Raw genomic sequence first — 17,375 nt, forward strand, 5'->3', positions numbered from 1 at the left:
TACTACGCAGAACACCATGGTTTAATGAGGATGCTAAACTGGCTAATTTGAGTTGTGAATGCATGTTTGTTGATGCAACAGCTGTTTTCAACTGCATCACAACTGCGCTATGTGCCAGCCCAGCACCATAAGCAACCTTCTGAGAATTTTCAGTGTCAGTTTTCTACTGTACATCGGCGTGTGATCACTGTAATGTGTTGAGGCAAGTTTCTTAGCCTGCCTCTCCTCTCTCTGCCACAGCCCTTGCTTCCACAAGTGTCTATAATATATTTTACTAAATAAAAAAAGAGAAGCATTTTATTACGTTTGCTGCCTGTTTGATCTGCGTTGAGTGCTAGCTGACCTCCTCTTTTTCATTTGCCTAGCGTGTCCCTTCTGGGTTGTTAAATGCTGGTCAGATAGCAGACACAATAGACTTACTTTCAATACTGCAGCCCCGCTCTCCTCTACCTGCCCAGCGCTTACTACCTAATCGGTGACTTGTCAGGAAGATTGAAGAGAGCGTGGCTGCAGCAATCAGCTCTGACAGCAAGTGTGCCTGTCCGTCACTCTGATCACTGGCAGCCACATTGTCCACTGTCTGCCCAGCTCTTGAACTAAACAGCTAGACAAATAGACAGGGAACTTTATTACTATTGTGAAGGAAGTTACCCTCGAAAAGGGGCATGGATGCCTTTCTTAAATGTTACTATATTGTTGTTACTAACTTTCCAGAGGTAGGTTATTGAGCCAATGATCTATGCTTATATCACTGAATTATATATTGGCTTCTGCCTCATGGGGGCATCTCAGAAACATCGGTAGTAACGTTGAAAAATGTTCACCCACTTCATTTGATGCAATGGTTTTTATTATTATTCTTCAGGTAAAGTTACACCAGGCAGCTATGGAGTTGCAGTTGACTCCATTCAATGTATTCCTTAGAACAACTCTGGACTTGTTGCAGGAGAAAGATTCTGCCAAAATCTTTACCGAACCTGTTAATCTCAGTGAGGTAACAGCTTTCTATCTTTAATTACTACTAAAATGCGGTTTACAGAACTAACTAGGTTGACATTATGCAACTACCCTTTTTTCTTCAGGTACCAGATTACATGGATTTTGTTGTGCACCCCATGGACTTTTCAACTATGCGCCACAAACTGGAATGTCACCAGTATCCATCCTTTCTAGCTTTTGAGAATGACTTTAATTTAATGGTTTCTAATTGTTTGCGTTACAATTCTCGGGAAACTGTGTTCCACCAAGCTGCTGTACGTCTTCATCACCTGGGCACAGCTATACTGTGTAATGCGAGGCACCAAGCAGAAAGTATTGGATTTGATCCATGCTCACTAATGCATCTTCCAGAGAAGCCTCATGCTGATGACTACTATCGTTTTTCATGGGAAGAGGGTAAGAGGACTACTTTACATGATCCTTCTATTAGAAAGAGGTAGTCGTAGAACTTTATTTTTTTATTTTATTTCTTTTACATTTTTGGCAGGTTTTGTTTTTTCATTTGACAGTTCTATAACACTGAAAATTAAAGGGGTTGTGCAGGCCATTTATATTGATGACCTGTCATCAATATGTGATCAGCTGGGTTCTGACACCCCCATAGATCAGCTTTTTAAATGGGAGGCAGCACTGCATGTGAGTGCTGTTTAATGTTCATTACACTATTGAGTTGTCTCCTACGCAGTGGCGTAGTGTAATTACAAGTACTTGCTCAATTCAAGTGAATGGAACGAGCATTGGCAAGGCTTCCAAGACGATGGGCAGTGTAATGAAAAGGATGCAGCGCATGCATGGAGTGTCGTCTCCACTTCAAACAGCTTGTCGGACCCCTGCTGATCAGATATTGAAGACCTGTCCTGACGATTGTTCATCAATATAAATGGCCTGCACAACCCCTTTAAAATACAAAATACAGATCTTCTATAGCAGTCAGCAAAGAGAGAAAGCTCCTTTTTGGATCATTAACCAATTATTATTTAACTGCTGCTGCAAGAATAATGTTCTTTTTTAATAATATAGTCGATTGGTAGAAGTAGAATAACAGTATGGCAGCTCTATTGTTGATAGAGCTAATAAAAATGCCTACAGAAGAGCATTGCACTTTTCAAAGTACTGTGTGATGCTCTAATTGAGTCACTCATCTCCTCTTCCATCTCTGGTCAGAATTAATGATCTAGTAACATAGTACATAAGGCTGAAAAAAGACAGTTCGGCCTGTCATCCTGCAAGTTGATCCAGAGGAAGGCAAAAAAAGAAAAAAAAAACCCTGTGAGGTAGAAGCCAATTTTCCTCACTTTAGGGGAATAAAAAATTTGTTCCTGACTCCAATCAGGCAATCGGAATAACTTTGATCAATGACCCCTCTCTAGTAGCTATAGCCTGTAACATTGTTACACTCCAGAAATACATCCAGGCCCCTCTTGAATTCCTCCTCAGGCAGAGAGTTCCGTAGTCTCACTGCTCTTACCGTAAAGATTCTTCTTCTATGTTTGTGTACAAACCTTCTCTCCTCTAGACGCAGAGGATGTTCCCTCGTCACAGTCCTGGGATAAATAGATGATGGGATAAATCTCTGTACTGACCCCTGATATATTTATACATAGTAATTAGATCTCCCCTCAGTCGTCTTTTTTTCTAAAGTGAATAACCCTAATTTTGATAATCTTTCAGGGTACTGTAGTTGCCCCATTCTAGTTATTACTTTAGTTGCCCTCCTCTGGACCCTCTCCAGCTCTGCTATGTCTGCCTTGTTCACAGGAGCCCAGAACTGTACACAGTACTCCATGTGTGGTCTGACTAATGATTTGTAAAGTGATAGGACTATGTTCTCATCACGGGCATCTATGCCCCTTCTGACGCAACCCATTATCTTATTGGCCTTGGCAGCAGCTGCCTGACACTGTTTTTTGCAGCTTAGTTTGCTGTTTATTAAAATTCCTAAATCCTTTTCCATGTCAGTGTTACCGAGTGTTTTACCATTTAGTATGTACGGGTGACTTGCATTATTCCTTCCCATGTGCATAACTTTTTACATTTGTCAGTGTTAAACCTCATCTGCCACTTATCTGCCCAAGCCTCCAGTCTATCCAGATCTCTATGTAGTAGTATACTGTCCTCTTCAGTGTTATTTACTTTACACAGTTTAGTTTTATCTGTGAAAATTGATATTTTACTATGCAAGACTTGTACAAGATCATTAATAAATATATCTGAATAAGAAAGCCATGCTTTTGTGCTAAGAGTTCAAAAATGGAGAAAGTTAGAGCCAGGGTGGGAAGTAGAATACACCAAGTGGCTTTAGAAAATATTTTCAGAAAACCATCCACCCATTTTTATAAAAAAAAAAAAATTTTAAATCATGTTAATATGTCATAAAAATGTTGGTGTTCATGCCCCTTCAAGAATGTTATGGAAGAATAATAAAGGGGTTTTCCAAGACATTATAATATTATATTCTGAGGATAGGTATTTGTATCAGTATCTGATCATTGAGGGTCCAACACCTGGGACCCTCGCCAATCAGCTGTTTGAGAAGGCAGTGCCGAGACCTTCTCACAGCTTCTCCGTGGCCAGTGATGACACGTTCATTTGTCATGTTGCCTTGGAGCAGCTCAACCCCATAGAAGTGGGCTGCGCACAATACCAAGCATAACCACTATACAATGTACGGCACTGTGCTTGATAAGCTATGAGAAGGCAGCGGCACTCACAGGGGTGCCGTTGCCTTCTCAAACAACTGATTTTTGGGGATCATCAGACCCCCACGATCCTGAGGATAGATCATCAGTTAGAAAAGCCTTTTAATAATTATTTAAATGTATTCTTAGAGGCAATCTACAGCTTAATAACCAAGCCCTAGAAGAATCTGCTAGTATCTTTCTATATACTAGTTGTTGGTTCTGATTTATGGTCCGTGGGAGAAGGGTGTATAAATTGCTAATAATTTAAAGGGAAGCTTCCTCCCAAGTCCAAATAAATAAATCACTGGCCCATCTAAAGCAATCTACTACAAAAAAAACTATTTGGCAGATTTTCAGTATCTTTGTATTGATATATTTGCATATAGTAATTAAGTTGGTAGACATTTTTCCCATTTTCCAAGTTTGATAATCTTTCTGGGTCCTGAAAACCGCCCATTTCTTTAAAGGGGTTGTTCGCTTTTTTAATATTGATGACCTATTCATAGTACAACCAGCACCCCAGCTGTTTGAAGTGAAGGACGCTCTTGTGCGAGTGCTGCCTTCCCATCACTGTTTGCCTGCTCGCCGTTGACATTGCAGAGGTGAACAGGTGTAATTACAAATAAGCCGTGCCATTCACTTCTATGGGACGACTCCGTCCTATTCAAGCATATAGGAAGTTTATAGGAATATTTAAAAAAGCAGACAACCCATTTGAAGGGGTTGTCCAGCTTAGGAACCTAAACCTAAAAAAAAAAGTCAACTGTCCATGGTCCTGTCATGCTTCCACAATTACCCTGTTTCTGGTCCCTGCAGGACCAGTGAGTGGCTTGGTCCCGTGACTGCTGTGACGAATCATAGAGAAATCCGTTCAGGATGCATCGGGATGTCTTCAGTTCAGGACCGAAACGTTTTTCGGCCGGAGAAAATACCGCCGCATGCTGCGCTTTTTGCTCCGGCCAAAAATCCTGAATACTTGCCGCAAGGCCGGATCCGGAATTAATGCCCATTGAAAGGAATTAATCCGGATCCGGCCTTAAGCTAAACGTTGTTTCGGCGCATTGCCGGATCCGACGTTTAGCTTTTTCTGAATGGTTACAATGGCTGCCGGGACGCTAAAGTCCTGGCAGCCATGGTAAAGTGTAGTGGGGAGCAGTATACTTATCGTCCGTGCGGCTCCCGGGGGGCTTCAGAGTGACATCAGGGCGCCCCACGCGCATGGATGACGTGATCGCATGGCATGCGCATGGGGCGCTCTGACGTCATTCTGGAGCGCCCCGGGAGCCACACGGGCGGTAAGTATACTGCTCCCCCGCTCCCCACTACTACTATGGCAACCAGGACTTTAATAGCGTCCTGGCTGCCATAGTAACACTGAACGTATTTTGAAGACGGATCCGTCTTCAAATGCTTTCAGTTCACTTGCGTTTTTCCGGATCCGGCATGTAATTCCGGCAAATGGAGTAAACAGCGGATCCGGACAACGCAAATGTTAAAGAGCCCTTAGATCAAGGACTTGCTATGTGATAAATTTGGCTTATCCTGCCTTATGTTGTACTCTTTTGCTTTTATGTACCTCTTGTGTGGTGTGCTCGAGACTATTTTTTGTGTGAATGCTATTAAGAAATCTGGTGCATTTTCAGCTGCTTTTATAGATACAGTTTTGAAAAGTGTCAAGCGGCTGCCATATCCATTTAGAGGCCGTTTTAGACGTATTAATTGGAAAAACTTGACTATTTTCTGAGATCTCTGGAATTATTCAATTTCCCTTTTTTTCTTCATCTCTCCCACAACTAATGATAGCTTCTTCCACCTCGTCTATAGAGTTGCTGCCAAGGCCCTTTTTCTTTTCTACCACCTTCCCTATCTACTTTTCACCTACCACACAATCTCTAAAACCTACTTCTACCCTCAGTGCTGTGCCTTTTGCTGCCTCATTTAGTGTACCTGGTGTGTTGCAAAATGCCTCTAAATACTGTACTTCACAAATAAATAGCCAAAAATAACAGTGCCAGATAGACAGTGGCCCCTGAAATAAGATGCCCTAGACCAGTGGTGGCGGCACTCTGAGCCCTCTCTGTGGGCACCCACACCCTGGAAAAAGTCTGTGGTGTACCAATATGCCTTAGACTTTTCCTGCCATTCATCAGCACAGGGTGAGCTATGAACGGCACAGCTAGCGCACTGAATGTAGGCAGGCTATTATAACTAAATGATAAAGCACATGGAAGGTATACTATTGGACTGTAGTATTCAGGGTAAATTGCAGTTTTGGGATAAATAAGTGGGTTTTGGGTTGCAGTTTGGGCACTCTGTCTCCAAAAGGTTCACCATCACTGCCCTAGACATTAATAGTGCCTCATACAGTAATAGCGTCTAACTGGTGCTTCACACAGTAAAAGTGCCTTCCTTTGTGATCCACACAATAATACTGCACCCTGTAGTGCTCCTCTTATTACTCCCATAGCAATAATATTTCCCCTTGTGCCACACATAGTAACAATACCTCACTAAAAGCTCTTTTAGCTACTTTCATATAGAGTTGTTAGGATACCAAATTTTTTATTGGTTTTGATACCATGAAAAAGTATTGCGATACTCGATACCATTCGGTACCACGCGAAAAAAATAAACCAAAAAAGCCACGTGCATTCCGCATTTAAAAAAATGGCGGTTCGCGCAGTTTATATTTATTTTTTCTGTTCCGGCGTTCACTGCATAGATTTTAATAGTTTGGACTTTTCTGACGTGGCGATATGTAATATATTTATTATTTTTACATTTTATATGTGAAATTGGGATTCATATTTTGGTGAGGGTTTTTTCTTTTTCTTTTTTTTTTCTTTACACATTTTCTTTAATAATTATTTCCCCCTTAGGGGCTAGAACCTGGGATCTTTCATCCCTTGTCCTATTCACCCTGATAGAGCTCTATCAGGGTGAATAAGACTTCACACTGTCCCTGCTGCTCTGTGCTTTGTGCACACAGCATTAGGGATGTTACCATGGCAGCCAGGGCTTCAGTAGCGTCCTGGCTGCCATGGTAACCAATCTGAGCCCCAGGCCTACACAGCTGGGGCTCTGATCAGAAGCTGCCACTGCACCACCAATGATTTTAATACTGGGGGGTTGAGAGGGGCCGGCGCACTGTGCCACCAATGATTTTAATGGGAAGGGGGATTAAGGGGGGGCACACTGCACCACCAATGATAATTACTCCTTAATACAGGAGGCGGGTACTGGCAGATCAGCGGCAGTTAACCCCTCAGGTGCCGCACCTGAGGGGTTAACTGCCGCTGATTGCAGCTCCCTGTCAGGGGCAGGGTGCCGGCAATGCGATTCTGCTGCCGCACCCGCCTCCTGTATTATGTGTTAAAGTCTACTTTTCCTGGTTCCAGACTGAGTATTAGGCTACACAGAGCGGCGCCCAGCGATGTCCCAGCACTTACTATTCGTCCTGGGCGACGCTCCATTCGCCCGCTGTGCCCCATTACTGTCTCCTCTCCTGCTCCATATGCTTATTACTATCGGAGGGATGGGGAGGAGACATCAGCTTCACTAGTGGGCGTTCCTTCTCCCTGTGCTGCGATTGGACAACGCGACAGCCATGTCTCCTCCCCATCCCTCCGATAGTAATCAGTATGTGGAGCAGGAGAGGAGACAGTAATGGGGCCCAGCAGGTGAACGGAGCGGCTCCCAGGAATAATGGTGAGTGCTGGGGAGCGTTCAACAAAAACGCTTCCGTTACTGATAATACAACCGTCTGTATCTCTTATGAACAGATCCGGTTGTATTCTCTTTAAAGAGGACTTTTCACCTGGAAAAACATTGAGAACTAAGTATTGTGACATATACAGTGGCGCCCAGGGATCTCACTGCACTTTCTATTATCCCTGGGCACTGCTCCGTTCTCCCGTTATGTCCTCCGGTATCTTTGCTCAGTAAGTTATAGTAGGCGGAGTCTGCCCTTGTTCTGCTGGGCGTTTCCCCCTCCTAGGCTGTAGCGCTGGCCAATCGCAGCGCAGAGCTCATAGCCTGGGAGGTTTTTTTCTTCCAGGCTGTGAACTGTGCCCTGCGATTGGCCAGCGCTACAGCCTAGGAGGAGGAGACGCCCAGCAGAACAAGGGCAGTCTCTGCCTACTATAACTTACTGAGCGAAGATACCGGAGGACATAACAGGAGAACGGAGCAGCACCAAGGGATAATAGTAAGTGCAGTGAGAAATCCCTGGGCGCCGCTGTATATGTCAGGATACTTAGTTCACAATGTTTTTCCAGGTGAAAGGTCCTCTTTAACATAGCCAAGGCAGATCTGTCATGAACACCAATTAAATTCAGTGGGGGACGGACCAGTTTCCAATTGTGTGAGAGTTAAACGGATCCGTTCCCATTGACTTGCATTGTTCCGCATTCCATGATGGAAGGAAAACCGCAGCTTGCTGCGGTTTGCTCTCCGGTCTGGGAACGCAACCAAACGGAACGGAATGCTTTTTGGAACATTTCCATTCTGGTCAGTTATGTTTTGTCCTTATTGACAATGAATGGGGACAAAACGGAAGCGTTTTTCTCCAGTATTGAGATCCTCTACTGGATCTCAATACCGGAAAATAGAAGCGCTAGTGTGACAGTAGCCTCATAAGTAGCCTCAATATAGGAGTCTAAAATTCAGGTTCCTATTGCGCTCTAGAATCCATGCTCCTGTACACTGCTGTGTATGGGAGTACAGATTCACTGAGGCAGCACTGAGCGCTGTTCAGGCAGGAGCTCCATAGCACATCACTGCTCCTGCCTGTACCTGTGCTGCTCTTCTAAAATCTGACATAGCCCATCTATGCAAGGCTTTAGGTTAGCAGCCCTGGTACAAGCTATGGAGCTCCTGTCTGTTAAGCACTAAGTGCGGGCTCAGTGAATCCATACTCCCATACACAGCACGGATTATAAAACATCATCTGCACTTCAGGCACCTATTTCACAAAGAAGAGTAAAAAAATTAAAATAAATAAAGCATATTTCAAAAATAAATTGTCACATTTTAGAGTAGAGTTCAATAAAGTTACCAGTAATTTGTAAGTTTAGGTACACTGTAAACTAATATAGGCAAATACAGACTTTGGACACAGAACATCTCACACTCTCCTCTAAAGAAGCAAGGTCCATTCTCTGGCTTCAGGAACTGCACATACCTGGTCATATCACGTAACATTATCTGTGCAGGTCCCATTGGTAACAGTGACAAAGTTAGAGGTAGGTGGAGGGTCCTTTTAGATTGATTTCAGGGATTTAAGTTGCAAACTTAGGGCAATGACCTCAAATGTAGTATTTTCTGAAACACTACCTGTACCTCAAGCCATGCAAGAACTAGTGTAGGAAAAAGGGTTTGGGTTCTTTGAGGTTCTTAGTAACTTAGCCCGGCGGTCACTATTTGCTTCTATAATGTAATTCCCCCCCGCCCCCTTCAAGTCCCTAGTTTAAAGACTCTTCTAAAATTCTAGCTATTATCTTCCTCCAAAACAGCTGCACCTCCCCCAGACAAGGCCAAATTCTCAAAGAACCCAAACCCTTTTTCCTACACTAGTTCTTGCATGGCTGGAGGTGCAGGTAGTGTTTCAGAAAATACTACATTTTGAGGGGGTTGAATGGAATGAGGGATTAAAACAGTTAAGGAAAGGTGTATGGTAAAAAGTATCCAAAAACCTCTTAATTGTATGTATATTAATGCAGGAGCCAGACCAATGAGATTGGCAAACTTGAATTAGTAATGTCTCTGGAGGACTATGACATGGTGGGAATCATCAAGGCATGGCTGAATGATAGCTATGACTGGGCAGTGAACATACAAGTTAGGCTACTTTCACACTTGCGTTTGGGGTTCCGCTTGTGAGATCCATTTGAGGGCTCTCACAAGAGGCCCCGAACGGATCCGGTCATGCCCAATGCATTCTGAATGGATAATGATCTGTTCAGGATGCATCAGTTTGGCTCCATTCCACCTCCATTCCGCTCTGGAGGTGGACACCAAAACGCAGCTTGCAGCGTTTTGATGTCCGCCTGGCCGTGCGGAGCCAAACTGATTTTCCCTGACTTACAATGCAAGTCAATGGGGACGGATCCGTTTGACGTTGACACAATATGGTACAATTGCAAACAGATTCGTCCCTCGTTGACTTTCAATGTAAAGTCAGGAGTCCCTATTAATATACCATCGGATCTGAGTTTTCTCTAATCCGCTGGTATATTTTAACTTGAAGCGTCCCCATCACCATGGGAACGCCTATATGTTATAATTTACCATCGGATTTGAGTTAGATCATGAAAACTCAGATCCAACAGTATATTCTAACACAGAGGCGTTCCCATAGTGAAGGGTACGCTTCAAGTTAGAATATACTAAGAACTGTGTACATAACTGCCCCCTGCTGCCTGGCAGCACCCGATCTCTTACAGGGGGCTGTGATCTGCACAATTAACCCATCAGGTGCCCCTGTAAGAGATCAGGTGCTGCCAGGCAGCAGGGGCCAGACCCCCCTCCCTCCCCAGTTTTAAATTAATTGTTGGCCAGTGCGGCCCCCCCCCCCCCCTAGTATTAAATTCATTGGTGGCCAGTGCGGCCCCCCTCCCTCCCTCCCCAGGATTAAATTCATTGGTGGCCAGTGCGGCCTCCCCTCTCCCCCCGTGCAAGTCGGGTATTAACGAGCCGTTGGGGGAAGCGCGGTGCCACAGCATTGAATTCCGACTATATGTGAGTGCCGAAAGAGGGCCACGCTTGTGTAAAAACTGTCCACGTATAAGTGGTACCCCTTGTGGGTGACACCAAGTCCCAGACAATCTTGCCACTGCTCGCCAGGTAGTCAGGGCATCCGACAGGCTCCAGTTTTGAGTCTTTTTCATCATAGACCATAAAACTGTAAATGTATAGCCTGTGGCCCTTTCACAGAGCTTATACAGTTTGACCCCAAAACGGGCGCGCTTGCTGGGGATGTACTGTTTGATGCCAAGGCGCCTGATTGGAGGTATACACATCTGCAAACCTGGATGACAAACGATCTATGAGGGGACGAATTTTGTGGAGCCGGTCATAGGCAGGGTGGCCTCTTGGATGAAAGGTTTTATTGTCATTGAAATGCATAAAGCGCATGATGACCTCAAAACGTGCCCTGGACATAGCAGCAGAGAACATGAACATGTAATGTATTGGGTCTTTAGACCAATAGGACCGCAATACATTTTTTTTTTTGTTAGACCCATGCTGAGGATAAGGCCCAAAAATATTTTAAATTCGGAAGCTGTGACTGATTTCCACCGGAAAGGCTGGGCATAGAAGCTTTCCGGATTGGCGGTTATATACTGTGTGGCGTAGCGGTTGGTTTCTGCCACAACTAAGTCATAGAGATCCGCGGTGAAGAATAGCTAAAAAAAACTCAAGGGCCAATCCTAAATGAGTTGTCTCCACACGAACTCCAGACTGGGCGGTGAAAGGGGGCAACACGGGTGCGGCGGAAGCAGGGGATTGCCAATTTGGGTTTGCCAGCACCTCTGGGAGACTAAGGGCTCTACGGGCCTGTGAACGCGGTGGCTGCGACGGGGGAGTTACTGCACGTGCCACCGTACCAGCTTAAACTGCCCTTCTGGTGCTCGCCACTTCACCAGGGAATACGGCAGTGCTGGTAGAAGGCCCAGGATGTGCTGCGCTGCTGGTATATGCCGCACCATAAAAAAGATCAGCGCTAGCACCACTCTGCTGCAAATGAGGCTCAACATCAGGGAGTCTATATGGGGTGATCAGGGGTCAATAACTGACGGGGGGGGTAGTGTCCTCTGGTGGTCGATCCAAAGGGACCACCAGAGAAGCAGGTATATCAGATGCTATTTACAAAATAGCGTCTGATATACCTCTTTGGTTATTTTAAAAAGCTACACCTGCCAGTCAATGATCAGCGCTGGCAGGCTGTACTTGAACTTGTGAACGGTGCAATCCTGTGAGCGCGTGTTCACAGGAAATCTTGGGTCTCACGAGATGACGCCAATAGGCGTCGCTGAGACATGAGAGCGCCGCGGTCCTGACGCCCATCAGCATTAGTGTATCGGGAACTGGTTAATACCAAGATGCATAACTTTACATTTGTCCACATTGAACCTCATTCGCCAAGTTGATGCCCAATCTCTCACAGTGTTCAAGTCAGCTTATAGTTTATGGACATCTTCCATAGACTGTACAGTTCTACATAGCTTAGTATCATCTGCAAAAATAGAAATGGGGCTATTAATCTCGTCCTCGATATCATTAATAAATTAAATAATAAAGGTCCCAGCACTGAATCTTGGGGTACACCACTTATAACCCAGGACCATTCTGAATAGGAATCATTGACCACAACTCTCTGGACACGGTCCTTCAGCCAGTTTTCAATCCAATTACAGACTATACTTTCCAAGCCTATAGGTCTATAATTTCCTGCGAAGGACATTGATCCTTTTTTTTTAATATGGGCACCACGTTTGCCTTGCCCCAATCACTTGGCACTGTGCCAGTACCTAGAGAATCTTTAAAAATTATAAACAGGGGCACAGCAATGACTGAACTGATCTCTTTAAGTACTCTTAGCTATAATCCATCCATTATGTGTAACCCACATAACTTGTTCACATTTACCCTATTTAACTTGTCTTGGACCATATCTACAGTTAGCCAATTGAGTATATTATTGGATGTACTAACTATCATTGTATCTCACTGTCTAGTATTCCCTTCTTCCCTTGAAATAGCACAGCCAAATAATCCTCAGAGCAATAAATCGCTGGTATCGCCAAATAAGTCCATTCATGAGCCAAAGCTGAATGCTGGAACAAGACTTACTGGAAGCAACATAGGCATTCAGAACTACACTTTCTTTTATGGCCTGCTCCTATGCAAGGGAGACACCCACAACAAATATACATTAACAAATAACACAAATGTTACAACCCACATAACATCCTCCCCTCTGCCTGTGATATAATTATGGTACACAATGGTTAACATACACTTTGTTGGACCCCTTTTTGCCTTCAGAACTGCCTTAATTCTACGTGGCATTGATTCAACAAGGTGCTGATAGCATTCTTTAGAAATGTTGGCCCATATTGATAGGATAGCATCTTGCAGTTGATGGAGATTTGAGGGATGCACATCCAGGGCCCGAAACTCCCGTTCCACCACATCCCAAAGATGCTCTGTTGGGTTGAGATCTGGTGACTGTGGGGGACATTTTAGTACAGTGAACTCATTGTCATGTTCAAGAAACCAATTTGAAATGATTCGAGCTTTGTGACATGGTGCATTATCCTGCTGGAAGTAGCCATTAGAGGATGGGAACATGGTCATGAAGGGATGGACATGGTCAGAAACAATGCTCAGGTAGCTCGTGGCATTTAAACGATGGCCAATTGGCATTAAGGGGCCTAAAGTGTGTCCAGAAAACATCCCCCACACCATTACACCACCACCACCAGCCTGCACAGTGGTAACAAGGCATGATAGATACATGTTCTCATTCTGTTTACGCCAAATTCGGACTCTACCATTTGAATGTCTCAACAGAAATCGAGACTCATCAGACCAGGCAACATTTTCCAGTCTTCAACAGTCCAATTTTGGTGAGCTCGTGCAAATTGTAGCCTCTTTTTCCTATTTGTAGTGGAGATGAGTGGTACCTGGTGGGGTCTTCTGCTGTTGTAGCCCTCAAGGTTGTGCATGTTGTGGCTTCACAAATGCTTTGCTGCATACCTCGGTTGTAACGAGTGGTTATTTCAGTCAACGTTGCTCTTCTATCAGCTTGAATCAGTCGGCCCATTCTCCTCTGACCTCTAGCATCAACAAGGCATTTTCGCCCACAGGACTGCCGCATACTGGATGTTTTTCCCTTTTCACACCAATCTTTGTAAACCCTAGAAATGGTTGTGCGTGAAAATCCCAGTAACTGAGCAGATTGTGAAATACTTAGACCGGCCCGTCTGGCACCAACAACCATGCCACACTCAAAATTGCTTAAATCACCTTTCTTTCCCATTCTGACATTTAGTTTGGAGTTCAGGAGATAGTCTTGACCAGGACCACAACCCTACATGCATTGAAGCAACTGCCATGTGATTGGTTGACTAGATAATCGCATTAATGAGAAATAGAACAGGTGTTCCTAATAATTCTTTAGGTGAGTGTAATTATCACAGGCAGGAACACACACAATGTCTTCTGTCCTGGAGACAACCGAGGTGTAATTCAATTATCTCTCAGAACAAAGGGAAATCGCCAATACACACGGGGAGACAATAGGACAGACATAACTACTTAAATATAAAATGTCCCACCCTTTATAGTACACATACATTTAACATCCCAAAATGGCACAAATTATACCAGGGGTTTAAAGGTTAGTAAAAGTCTCTTTGGCCTGGCTGTACTCATGGCTTTTCTGCCCAAAACTGGTCCTACACAGTCTTTTGTCCTGGAGACAATTGAGAAGTGATCCACTTATCTACCAGGGACAGAGGCCAGACTCCATTAGCCACATGGTAGCAAAAGTCAGCAAAATACCTGAACTTATATAACTATGCAGCTATTGCATAAAACAGGTACATTCAAATTGGGACATTAATCACATGGTAAGAGGCTGGCAAGTAGTGCTCTCCAAGTACTCGTGGCAAACTCAAAAGAGGGGAATTTGTCACAAAGATTTTTGGGGGATTTGTTTTGCTCTCTTTTGCTGCCTGCTGTTCATTTTTTATTTTTTGCTAATCTCCTTTTTACAGATTTTATTAAGCCTTTTGTAATCTTCAAACGCTACAGCTGACCCCTCAGATTTGTATTTTTTAAATGCCCTTTTTTGTCATGGGGGTTTAATTTTAGCTGTTTATACTTGTTACCGAAATTAATAAAAAATGTTGTGCATTTACTTAATGTGGATTTAAAGCTCTCCCATTTATCCTCAGTATTATTACAGGGAGTGCAGAATTATTAGGCAAGTTGTATTTTTGAGGATTAATTTTATTATTGAACAACAACCATGTTCTCAATGAACCCAAAAAACGTATTAATATCAAAGCTGAATATTTTTGGAAGTAGTTTTTAGTTTGTTTTTAGTTTTAGCTATTTTAGGGGGATATCTGTGTGTGCAGGTGACTATTACTGTGCATAATTATTAGGCAACGTAACAAAAAACAAATATATACCCATTTCAATTATTTATTTTTACCAGTGAAACCAATATAACATCTCAACATTCACAAATATACATTTCTGACATTCAAAAACAAGACAAAAACAAATCAGTGACCAATATAGCCACCTTTCTTTGCAAGGACACTCAAAAGCCTGCCATCCATGGATTCTGTCAGTGTTTTGATTTGTTCACCATCAACATTGCGTGCAGCAGCAACCACAGCCTCCCAGACACTGTTCAGAGAGGTGTACTGTTTTCCCTCCTTGTAAATCTCACATTTGATGATGGACCACAGGTTCTCAATGGGGTTCAGATCAGGTGAACAAGGAGGCCATGTCATTAGATTTTCTTCTTTTATACCCTTTCTTGCCAGCCACGCTGTGGAGTACTTGGACGCGTGTGATGGAGCATTGTCCTGCATGAAAATCATGTTTTTCTTGAAGGATGCAGACTTCTTCCTGTACCACTGCTTGAAGAAGGTGTCTTCCAGAAACTGGCAGTAGGACTGGGAGTTGAGCTTGACTCCATCCTCAACCCGAAAAGGCCCAACAAGCTCATCTTTGAGTCGGACTGGAGCTCTCTGCCCTTTACCAATCCAGCCACGGGCCCATCCATCTGGCCCATCAAGACTCACTCTCATTTTATCAGTCCATAAAACCTTAGAATCAGTCTTGAGATATTTCTTGGCCCAGTCTTGACGTTTCAGCTTGTGTGTCTTGTTCAGTGGTGGTCGTCTTTCAGCCTTTCTTACCTTGGCCATGTCTCTGAGTATTGCACACCTTGTGCTTTTGGGCACTCCAGTGATGTTGCAGATCTGAAATATGGCCAAACTGGTGGCAAGTGGCATCTTGGCAGCTGCACGCTTGACTTTTCTCAGTTCATGGGCAGTTATTTTGCGCCTTTGTTTTTCCACACGCTTCTTGCGACCCTGTTCACTATTTTGAATGAAACGCTTGATTGTTCGATGATCACGCTTCAGAAGCTTTGCAATTTAAAGAGTGCTGCATCCCTTTGCAAGATATCTTACTATTTTTGACTTTTTTGAGCCTGTCAAGTCCTTCTTTTGACCCATTTTGCCAAAGGAAAGGAAGTTGCCTAATAATTATGCACACCTGATATAGGGTGTTGATGTCATTAAACCACACCCCTTCTCATTACAGAGATGCACATCACCTAATATGCTTAATTGGTAGTAGGCTTTCGAGCCTATACAGCTTGGAGTAAGACAACATGCATAAAGAGGATGATGTGGTCAAAATACTCATTTGCCTAATAATTCTGCACTCCCTGTATATGTCAGTAGCTGCACCCAGGCTATGCCCTGAAATGCTGACCTCAACCCAGGGAAATTAGACTTTTTGAAATTTAGTGTCTTTGCTGTGCCTGAAAGAGTTTGCTTCTTATAGTTTAAGGGGAATAGAATTATATTGTGGTCACTATAACCTAGTGTTTCTTGAACAGTAACATTTCCAACCAGCTCTAAATCATTAGAGATTACCAGATCCAACAGAGCATCTCCCCTAGTGGGAGCTTCTACAAACTGGCCAATAAAGTGGTCCTGCAGCAAGTTGAGGAATCTTCTCCCCTTTGCGTGAAACCTTTAATTAATAAGCAATAAATAAAAATAGCAAAACAGTAATAAAATATAAAAAAAAATAATAGGTTAAATTAATCCTAAATATACTTCTAACACATCATGATTATAAATACATTTTTGCTTGGTGACATCATTATTATTTCATATATACTTAGCATACTAATTTCACGTATACACAAAATAAAAAATGAATAAAATATCAATATAATTGTGAATTCATAGTTGGATACTAGTGAAGCATGATTGATATATGCCTCCAAAAGGAATATGAATGTGATCTTTATAATCGTAACCTGCCTCTAGATAATAACTTCCTAATTATTGAGGCATACCAAAGCGCTTTCTATAGAGCTGTTCCTGCAGAGAAAAACAGCAGGCAGCAACCCGTACCGCTCATCCAATAGAAGCCTGAGACTGATCAAAGAACCAGCCCTCAACCACGTGGGACGCCACCTGGAATGCAGAGAGATCCAAGCCGGCCTTAACACAGTAGCTTTGCAGTGCATCTGAGCTGATTCTGGTGCACGTACAAGAGTGGTAATGTAACAATAAGAATTTATAACATCTAACCTATGAACTAAAATTTTGCCCCATAAGACGCACTTTTTCCCACCCAAAAGTGGGGGGGGGAAATTCCCCTGCGTCTTATGGGGCGAATGCTTCCATTTTACATCGCAGGCTGTGATGTACGAGCCGGGAGAGAGGAGGGGCTGGAGTCTGGAACTAGGGGCGGGGCCTGGTGCAGTCACTGTACTCTTACACTGGGCCCCGCCGCTCACCAAAGTATTTATAAACATGAATTCTTATCCTGTTATTAAGGTTAACTAACGCTTCATGTTCCCCTGTATCCCCACAGCACTTACAAACAAGCTTCAATAGCATGCAGCACGGACGGCAGCAGTAA

General features: G+C 43.5%; 1 protein-coding gene across 5 annotated transcripts in view; it reads left to right on the top strand.

Moving 5' to 3' along the window:
* The window catches only part of BRPF3 (bromodomain and PHD finger containing 3), a 253,523-nt gene that overhangs the window by 173,161 nt on the left and 62,987 nt on the right, over positions 1 to 17,375 (top strand). For all 5 annotated transcript variants that reach the window (XM_044288215.1, XM_044288216.1, XM_044288217.1 and 2 more), the window contains 2 exons: positions 866 to 994; positions 1,083 to 1,395. In XM_044288215.1, coding sequence (XP_044144150.1) covers positions 866 to 994; positions 1,083 to 1,395 — 442 coding nt within the window. The remainder of the gene's footprint in view (positions 1 to 865; positions 995 to 1,082; positions 1,396 to 17,375) is intronic.

The sequence above is a fragment of the Bufo gargarizans genome, chromosome 3 (genome assembly GCF_014858855.1).
Source record: "Bufo gargarizans isolate SCDJY-AF-19 chromosome 3, ASM1485885v1, whole genome shotgun sequence".
Taxonomy (NCBI): domain Eukaryota; kingdom Metazoa; phylum Chordata; class Amphibia; order Anura; family Bufonidae; genus Bufo; species Bufo gargarizans.